This window comes from Pecten maximus, chromosome 9, assembly GCF_902652985.1.
Source record: "Pecten maximus chromosome 9, xPecMax1.1, whole genome shotgun sequence".
Classification (NCBI taxonomy): domain Eukaryota; kingdom Metazoa; phylum Mollusca; class Bivalvia; order Pectinida; family Pectinidae; genus Pecten; species Pecten maximus.
The window spans coordinates 14473677-14484413 of record NC_047023.1 but is presented as its reverse complement, the minus strand read 5'-3'; the positions used below and the strand labels follow the sequence as shown (position 1 = coordinate 14484413).

At 37.7% G+C, this 10737-nt stretch overlaps 1 protein-coding gene across 1 annotated transcript in view; it reads right to left on the bottom strand.

Moving 5' to 3' along the window:
- Nucleotides 1-1888: 1888 nt before the first annotated feature.
- The window catches only part of LOC117334686, a 30690-nt gene continuing 21841 nt past the window's right edge, over nt 1889-10737 (bottom strand). The window contains exons 2-7 of the mRNA XM_033894444.1: nt 9923-10340; nt 8760-9012; nt 6470-6838; nt 6035-6304; nt 5697-5822; nt 1889-4042 (exon numbers count right to left, since the gene is read on the bottom strand). Coding sequence (XP_033750335.1) covers nt 3747-4042; nt 5697-5822; nt 6035-6304; nt 6470-6838; nt 8760-9012; nt 9923-10327 — 1719 coding nt within the window. The 5' untranslated portion in view covers nt 10328-10340 and the 3' untranslated portion in view covers nt 1889-3746. The remainder of the gene's footprint in view (nt 4043-5696; nt 5823-6034; nt 6305-6469; nt 6839-8759; nt 9013-9922; nt 10341-10737) is intronic.

Genomic DNA, 10737 nt, shown 5'->3' with positions numbered 1-10737 from the left:
AAAAATAAATGCATTGTAGAAAAATAAATTGGTTTATTCAATATTAAATTGTATATGCAAACACTACATTTGTACAAAAATTACAATGATATCTTGATTAAATAAAATTGGAATTATCCAAAAGAATTGTTTGGTTTGGCAGGTACTATTCTTACGCCCTAAATGCACTCAGAGCAGATGAACAATGGTAAAGCTTGCTTTACTTGCATCAAAATGTAGCTTTGGAATGATTGTAAGCAAGTAAAAAGAAATCGAACGAATGATAAAACAAGATCAATTTTGCTTTTAGATAAAATGTTTGGTTTGAAATAGGTTTTAAAAAAAGGGGGGGAGAGAATCATATCTTGTTTTTAAAAACAAAATTATTACCGTGGTTTTTCATATTTGAAAACCGAAAAAATGTTTCCTTATGCTTTAGTGCTATTTTACAATTGCAAATGTGTAGATCACAAATAGATATAATTCTGCATTTTTGTACTGTACACTTCTACCTTATTCACCCCCATTATAAACAATGTTTTATTAAAATTATGCCTAATACTGCTTCTGTTAGATTAGATTAGATAAATTAGATTTTCTATTACTTTAATTCACAAAAAAAAACACAAAAAAAACGAAAAAAAAACAACAACAAAAAACACTAAAAAAAAACACTCAACAAAAACCAAAAAACACCCAGACTTTAAGATGTGGGTCATATACATAGGTATTTTTTGCAAATTAACAACAGGTATGATTGAAAGGGAAAACAATCCACAGCTCCTCATGTTATTTCTTCCCAATTCAAGCATGCACTATCTGTTGTTATTCCAGCTAATAAATTCATAAGCAGTTATTTACGTGTATTATATATGAAAGACCGGTGCTTTCACATAGCTTTTTTGTCATTTTACAGGAATTGTTAGTACATTTTCCATGGTAACAAGTACAGAAAATGAAATAATGGTATTTACACTTTTCTACACAACATTGTTCTCTCTTCATTTCCTTTTGTTGACAGGTCAATTTCGGTTACAATTTTATTTCCTCAGCATTATCATCTGCGCTGCTGGGAGCTGCTGCGTGTCACATCGCCTACTGAAAGACTGCCTGGCCATGGGGGATTTTTTTGGTAAGCAAATTACTCATGTTTTATGATATGCATAAAAAGTGGAAAAATAAATGTACACTGCAATTGGTATATTCATAATGAAGTAGTACATACAGGCTAAAATAAACCAAACCAGATCCCCCGATCAAGGTAAGATTGCGGGAAAAAACTTAATGTACAGTACAACATATGTTAAAAGGATTAATTCTGTCTGTGGGATAAAGATATTTAATTTCAAATAGGTTTCAGAAAAAAATGTAGATAATTGTCATTTTGGGTGAAATATTATGATATTTTGATATCTAAAAAAGCATTGGTTACCATGGTATTAACAGGTCTGAAAAACACAAAAAATAAGTAATCTTTCAGAGCTGTTTTAAAATTGCAAAGGTTTAAATACTATAAATATAATATTATATACTTGATGATAGGTAATATGTATGGTTAACTGGCGATGTTTACATATCTAAAATATGTGCCTTATTTTTCAGAATTGGCCATTTTAGTGTATACTGCTACCTATACTAATTCACACAACATGTTTATCAATATTGAACCTGCCGCGGTGTCACAGTTGTGAAGGTATCCCGACACTTTATCACTAGCCCTAAACTCTGGGTTGCGAGTCTGAATCACACGTGGGGCAGTTGCCATTTGGTTTGGTTTTATTTGTTTAACGTCCTTTAAAGCGCTATTTTAAGAGGTCATTTCAGGACGGCCTCCCATGCGTGGGATGTGCATGCGTGTGGTGATTGCGTATGTTTGTCAGGGGGGGGGGGGGGGGGCGTAGGCCGCTGATTTTTCTCCGGATACTCCGGCTTTCTTTCACCTCCAAAACCTGTCACGTCCTGAAATGACCCTGGTTGTTAATAGGACGTTAAACAAAAACAAATAATCAACGTCACATGTGTCTCATCTTTGCTGCAATAATATGTTTTGAGAATGAGACAAAGTTCTGAATGTCGAGAAAGGTTGCGGGCAAAATACGCATTATCATACAGCTAAATATACGCACATTCGGAGACTGCGGTAACAGTGAGCAAAATTTGTGAAAATTGTCCATTGATGTAATTTGTCAGCAATTTTACAACTTCTTGAAGCTTCTCAAAACGGAGTCCTTAACAGTGAGTGTACTGTTTCACAAACCTTCGAAACCTACGAATTTTCGTTAATATTTACGAAAACATAAGCAAAACCTACGAACTTCTTAAATCCGTTTCACAAAGGTATTCGTATGGTTTTCGCAGCTTACGTCAAAATAGTTCGTTCTCCCGGTAAACATATTCTGCTTTCTCACGTTAAGATAAAGAAAGACAATTTGTTTTGTTGAAAAGGCAAGCGTACGCCGGTGCTTTACCCGAGTTCTATACAAAATACCATGTCTTATTGAAAAATAACATTTTCTGTGAAAAATCAGTTTTATATCGTTTATCATGCGGTAAAACAAACAACGGAAACTTGTGGCAAAATTGCAGTTGTAAGTGAAATTTTCGTACGCGTGGCTCGAGATCTAGGGCTACTTTGCTAAAATAATATGCGCCGACTTTAATGCTGTGAGAAAACAACATCTGTAAACAATATTGGTTTCAGGAAAGGTTTTATATTTCAATGTCAGCCGATATGTTTATAGCTTCGTCATAGGTTATCAGTTGTGTTTGAATTATACATTTGCACAAATTGAATGTTATCTCCCCTTTCTATCCTGAAATTGTAAACAAGTCTCCTAAAACCTTTATTGATGGACAAAGTATTATGTAGCGGGAACATGTCTTTTTGCAGTGTAATTGTAGATAATAAAAAGAAGAAAATGTCGGATAATGCAGCTGTACTTTTAAAATTGTTTGCAAACAACTTTCATTTCCCTCTTTGGAATTCAAGTTAAGTATTTTCTCATGCTAAGTTTCCTACGCATTTCTTTCCATACTGCTCCTTCATTAGTTGTGGCTGTTGCCAGCTTTTGCTGGTAACAGTGAACGGATCCCCCCGAAATTACCATACCAAATAGGAAATACTTGTCATAAAAGGAATAATTACTGAAAACTACAACATTAACAAACACGAAAAGAATACCAATACAGTGATTTTCCTGTCTTTATAACTGGGTGCGCAAAATAACCCGATCCCAATTGTATTTTAGTTCAGCAAAAATCTACACTGTATTATAGAACTGGTAAGCATGATTAATAATTAGTATGTACTATTTATATTCTTATTTCCTATCACACACACACGGTGAAACATTGTCAAATCCATCAAAGTAAACAAATACACAATCAAATACATAATTCATAAGTTATACGTCAATGTTTGATATTAGAATGTGTGATTAAAACAATTCTTATTCAAATCTGTTATTGATTGACGTGGTGGTTTTTGTTTTTGTTTCCATATCTTGTTCAATGCATTTCATAGGAGAATTATCAGCAAATATCAAATCACTCGCACTGGTTAGCAATGATAATGGTTAGTTCTTCTTTCACCTTCGTTACAATTAAAAACATTATATTGAGAAATGAATACGCAAGGCGGATTGAAAAAAACAAGTCGGAACATCACGTGTATCTGTGATGTCAGAGTTGAAAATTCAAACACGGCAAAAACAACCATGCATAGATATCCCCTCCCAAAGGTGTATCATGACAAAACGTTCCACTTACTACTCCATATCCGTGATATCTACCTCTTCGATAATTTCATTTGCAGAATTAAGAATTTCAGCGATATCAGAGTTATCATCCTGAGGCTCTGATGACTCGTCATTTTCGCCTGGCTCATCGTCATCGCCACCAGCCTCATTATCAACTTGGTCGTTCACCTTTGATGCCGATTCTTTAGATTTTTTCCGGATGAGAATATATCTGGACAAAAGAGCACATACTCCTGCTATGATCAACATGCTAGCAGCGACATAAAAGGGCCTAGCATAATCATCATCCTCGTGTTTAGCATCCTCTGAAAAAGGGAGTTAAAATACAGTTATTTATATAAAAAGAACAATTTCTATCTATGTTTATCTATTTCATATGCATCTTCTCTGACAAGGATGTTTTTTGCCCATTATGATATGCACATCTTGTCATGACAAAATCGAAGCACACAACTAGCTTTTAGATTTGTTAACAAGAACAAAGGCAACAGACTGCAACTCCCGTCTGGTATTATTTTGTTTAACGTGCTATTAACAGCTAAGGTCATTTAAGGACGGCCTCCCTTGGATGCGACATGCATGCGTGTGGTGAGGGCGTATGTGTGTTTTGGGAAGCTGCGGTATGTTCGTGTTAAGTCTCCTTGTGATAGGCCGGAACTTTTGCTGATTTATAGTGCTACCTCACTAAGGTGAGCTTTTAATATTATGCCATGAAATATTCAACGATGCAAAGAATGACAATGAACGTAACGTTTGGAGTATGGAGAATATGATTTGTGACCCTTGGGTAATCGAAATTATGATTTGCAAAATATCTATGGTTTACTAAGGACTGTTCTCTGGGCAAATCATTCATACTGGATGCATGGTAGGGAAGTAAAATTCATGAAAACTGACGAAACTATAATTTCATCACAATGTTAACTGTATTACTATTAATTAGCATAATTTATAGGCTACCCTTGAGCAGTTGTAGAATGTACCTGTACAAATGTCCAACGCAAGTTCACCGGGTTCATTCGTACTGACCGACCTGAAAAGAATTGCGGCGCCCGGGTAGAAAGCTCCAGAGCGTCTTTGTTGCCACTTGTGTAAAATACGGAAATGTCTAATTTTCCTATTACCACTCAATCCAACAAGACTTGATAATGTCAAAATACATAATTCCGATAACCTGACTGAGATTTAGTCATTTCGAATGCGGATTTTGCTGTATATGTTGCATAAATCGTTAATTGGAGCATAATTTGGTCATACTACACCCGCCTACACTGTGGGCGAATCAGTAAGAATGAGAAATGTTTTTCCTGTACGTTATCCTCGAAGTTATAGACAATTAATCATATTGTTCCGTGGTCGGGTTATTTTCCTTGAAGGGCAGCATTGACATAAAAGAGTAAAAATAATTCAACCGTTCTTCCGATCCCGTCTTTGGCGTTTATTTTCTATAGAAATTATCGTTGCCCGGCTTAAAAATTCATCGGTTCCCCAGTCAGTACTATTGAACCCGGTGAGTTTAAATTTGATTATTTAAAATATCCTTTCGAAAATCAGGGAGAGTAACCTAGATGCTATAAAGAAAACGAAATGCATATACAGACAGCCATCTTGGATTTTGACAACTGAAGTTTGTTATCGCTATTTCTCAGAAAGAGCTGAAGGGATCTTTTTCAAATTTGATATATAGGTTGCCCTTGGTCCCTAGTTATGTATATTTCATTTTGGGACCAGTCGGATAACACATTGGCCAACAGGCAACCATCTTTGACAATTGAAGTTTGTTATCGCTATTTTGCAGAATGTACTGAAGGGATATTTCTCAAATTTCATATGTAGGTTTCCCTTGGTCCGTCGTAAAGCATTTTGGACAATGTTTTCACCAACTAGTGTCCAGTAACACAAACTCCTGTCAACGATAACAATTAAGTGATTTTAAAAAATACAATCACGAATGTTTACCTGCAGCTGGAGAGGCGACGATCTGACCGACTCCGGCTGTAAACCCCAGCAAAGCTGTCACTAGTCGGATGTTGATGACCCCAAACGCATCCGGCACTGTGTTATTTAAGAGGGATGTGGCGATCGCTGTAGATAAAATGAGGTCATTTTTTTATTAAGTAGAGAGAATTAATGTATATCACTGGCTATCGTTGAAGAGAAATTTGCCACATAATATATCGCGTACCAAAAAGTTTCTTTTGAGTACTCTATGCCAGCTAATAGTAAACATGGTGGAGTAAACATAGAATATTTCTGAAAATGTTTCACTTTGTGCTAGTGTACACTCCTGCGCTAACCTTGGGTGATTCCAAATAAGACCGAGTAGATGGCGACCCATCCAAATTTGTCGAAGGCAGGAAGCTGCAGTGACATAAAGCCGAGAAACAGGTCCATGGGTCCCCATAGTGAGAGTACTACGAGAAGGTCTTTATGCTTCCAGAAGATAAGGAAACCCAAACCAATCAGGTTGCCAGCAGGGACCATGAAGAGCTGTATGATTATCTCCCAGATCGAAAACTCCTTATCGGTCATCATCACTGTGATATAGGAATTTGGTATGCCACGACCTGCGATACAAGATAGATACTAAAACTCGTACCAGTTTTTTTAGATGTTTCTTTTTTTGTACGTCTTTAAGTTTTATTTCATTGCAGTATTAAATTTTGAGAAATGATATTAAAGACACTGGTTATGTAACAGATCAAATAATCTATAACTAAGACATTGTTTACCAAATTGGTCGAAGAAGTACACCAACATTACTAAATACAGCGTCAAGTCTTTGAATAATTTTAAGTTTAAAACTCCTAGCGTTGCTTCAACAAAGCTCTGTCCGGTTTTATCATTCATCCTCAATTGCAAAGGCCGTAGGAAGAAGGAAGCAGCTAGTCCAACAGCTCCGGGGATCGCCAAGTACTGCAAAGTGTTTGTCCTGTTCATCTGGTTGCCCACCTTGGTCATCTCTACATACACAACGAGAACGATGATCAATGAGACAATAGAGCCCAGGTTCGACAACACCAGAGCGAAGAGACGTCGCCTTTGAAAGTACTCCAGTATTGGTATGATGGCACATAGGTACCAGCAGGCCAGACCAAGCCCTGTGTTAGGTAAATAAAATACTATATATATATGTTCACAGATCGTGTGTATGTAAACAAATACTACATATGACAGATAGTTTTATGTAAAACCAACATTTGATATCTAAGCAAGGACAGTATGAATCCTAAACCAACCCTGCATGTACACGGACAGACTGTTAGTAAACAAATACTAGATATACACAGATAGTTTGTAAGTAAATGCAATATAGATATGTAAAGTGTGTCTGCATGTAAAACTAGATATGTAAACAGTGTCTGTATGTTAAATTAGTCATACAGATGACGCATTGAAAACTTCAAAAGAATAAGCAGGCCGTACCAACTTGGAATACAGATGGTCGGGATTACCACTCCTAATTTGTCACCGATAAAAATTAACTTTCTTTACCTCTGTTTTGAAAACGTCTCCAAGAATCTAATTATTTTCTTTCAGCTTCATCTTAAAGCTTGTAACAACACAACAATGTCGGTAACAAACAGCGCTTGCTGGAAAAAGGGCTACCATTTTACTGATGTATCATGATTGATGGAGCATCCCTACCAATGCTGATTGTGCAGCAAGGACCAGTGTAGTGTAATAATAGTGATAAGTTTGGTAACACCAAGGCATAAATTAGACGGAAGTATAACGGTGGTATGACGTCGTCCGTAGGTCCGCCATAATCTTTTGTTTGCACTTTGGATGCTTAATAATCACAATATGTAGTTTTGTTTCATCCGAGAATATTGATTGGATAATTTTCGAGCAGTTATTGGAACAGAATATATGACGGAAAAAAATTCGAAGCTTACCTATAACCAATTATCTGCCCCCGGCTTCCATCTCGCCCTGCAGGTAGGGCGTAAGATTTGTAGCTGCTGCCTGCATTGCATGATCGGAAGAGGCGACTGAATTTGGGATATTATCGTTTTTATTCTGTCATAACTTCTCCTGATATCTCACTTGATAATGCCTCATTTTTGGCCTTACGTTAATCGTTCGGCCATTGCCGAGACATACTAGAGTCTTCAAAAATAGTAGTTGCTGCTCCTCCTTACTGCTCAGCATACTAAGAGTGGGACGAATGGTTCACCCGTTTGCGGTATAATGTGACCGGGTGGTGTGTCCTACTGGGAGTTTTCGGCAGGATACTTCCGTGAGGTAGCACTATGAATCGGCAAAAGATCCGGCCTATCAGATGTTGACTTAACACGAAAGTACCGAAGCCTCCCAAAACACATACGCATTGGAGGCCGTCCAAAGCGGTTGCAATCGTTATAATCATTTTATTTCATGTGTGCGTAAAATGAGCAAGACCTTACCTGCGACTCCCCCTAGAAATAAACCAATTACACCAGGCAAATCTGAGGGCAGGAAACCAGAAACGTTGAACCCAATTATCACCATAATGGAACCGATGCAGGATACCTTCCGGTAATTAAATCTCACTATAGCAATGGCCACAAGAGGCGCTGTAACAAGGTGACCAATGTAATGTTCAATATGAAACCAATACCAATATATCACTGTTTGTGTTCCATAGCTTGGTAAGAATGATTAAATAATTCCGTGGAACAATACAAGAGAAAGGTTACCTATTGGCATCAATAATACAAAACATGCTCAATTTTGTTTCTTAAATATTAAAGGTAATTTTGTATATCTAGTCTAATTCGGACACGGAGACATACTATGTATTGTTTGTTTGTCTGATAATTCCATTGACTCTACCATACCGATATTACACGGAGAAGGCTTAAATGACCTTAGCTGTTAATAGGACGTTAAACAAAATAAACAAAACCAAACCTAATGTTCTATTATTTTGCATTTGCAATGAAATTGGAAAATGAACCCTTAGTTTTATAGTAAGCAATATAACAAGTCTTTTATGGGAAGCTACTTGTTACCAGAGGCCCTCGGATAAAATCGTACCTGCCAATAGTCGGATTTCATTACACGCTGTAGTGATGCTCTCAGTTTCGTCCTCACCAATATCGTCCTTCATACTTTCAGCACTAAACGAAAGTATCATCAAACACGTAGTGCTACATGCGTTTAGAATTGTGCAAGCAAGAACAATTCCCCATGCAACGGCACCGCCATCTGGCGGTTGCTCTTCTGTGGAACCAGCCGCTGGCAATTCAAGCGTGAGGTTACCATCCGCAACCTCAATTTCTTTGCCTTTCTAGAGTTTGAGAAAAAATAGAGCCTCCTATAAATATACTTGATAGTCAATTCTGGTAATTAAAGATATTTCGATTTTTTTAGTCTTTTAGGGCAGGTTTGGCAGTAATTTATGCTGTTTGGAGGTCACTTTAGACGAAGGCACCTGTATGCTGGGATAAAGTGCTACCATCTTTCAAGGTAACCGGGGTCACAAGTATTAAAATGTTTAAATGTCTTCGACATCTCAATAACCAAAAGGCCCAGGCATGCTGTGATAGTAGAGTGAATAGTTTGTTAAATTTGTTTAAGACCTCGATATGCCTTCAAAGTCACACTGGTCAAAAATTGTAAATACTTATTTATACACTTTATACATTTGCAATAATGAGACTGCCCTGCAGGTAGGGCGTAAGAATTGTACCTGCTGCCCCCATTGCGTAAGAGGCGACTAAATTTGGGATCTTATCTTTTCTCTTCTTTCTTAACAACTTTCTTCTTCCTAATGTCTTCCTTGACAATGCCTCACTTTTGGTCTTTAGTTGAGCGTTCGCCCCTGTGAGGAAGGCTTTGGGTTCTGTCCCCTGGCCGAGACATACCAGAGTCTTTAAAAATGGTAGTTGCTGCTCCTGCTTAGCGCTCAGCATACACAGAGTGGGACGACTGGTTGGCCCGTTGTCAGTATAATGTGACCGGGTGATGTGTGCTGCTGGGTGTCTTCGGCTGTATGCTTCAGTGAGGTAGCACTATAAATCGGCAAAGTTCCGGCCTATCAAAAGGAGACTTAACACGAACATACCACAGCCTCCCAAAACACACATACGCACTCAACACACGCATGGGAGGCCGTCCTTAAATAACCTTAGCTGTTAATAGGACGTTAAACAAAATAAACCAAACCAAACCAAGCAATAATGAGACTGTTCTGGTACCTGTTTTGATGGTCCAGCATTGCTTTGATGTCTTTTGGTCCTTGTAGATTTGTTAGTGGCTGCTACGAGGGACGAGGCCGATTGGATATTGTTATATCCTTGCTGCATGTTGCGTCTTTGGGATGAATTCGATGGCTGTGATGTAGAAGGCTGTAGTGCCAAGGAGTTACTCGTTGACAGTGAGGTAGGCTGGCCAGGGATTCTATTAGCGTTATTGTTCGAGTTTTGTTCTAGTGCGCTGTCCCGTAAGCTGACTGTGTTTTGACCAGGTTGAGGCGGAGCTGGGGCTCCAAAACTTTGGTAGTAACCATGGCCCTGTGTCCCTTGGTGTGGTCCAACCTGGTTTTGCATATGATAATATACGTGGTCCTGTGTGCCCCGAATAGCCTCGCCCTGGTACATCATGCCCGTCTGGCTGCTGTTAACTTGGAACGGATTAAAGCACTTAGGTAGGTATCAGAACGCTAGCATTCTGTAAAATACAAACACAAAAGTAATACTTGCAAAACAAAAAAGATAAGTTTTCTTTTTGTTTAAGATGTGCGTAGTACAGTAACATAGATAATGACAAATTTTAGTTACAAAAAGAAACAATGTTTTGAAACTGTCAGGAATTAGCTTTAGCTATTAGATATCAAGAGGAATTACGTTTTTTCTAATTACTCCAGGTATTCTTGAATTTTGTTTTAAACAAAATCGTTTCGACCACGTAGTATGTATTTCTGCGAATAATAATTAAATATGGTTCTTTAAGAACAGCTAAGAGGATAGAAAGTTATTACTGTAAACGTGGTTATTTCCGCGGGATGGTATTT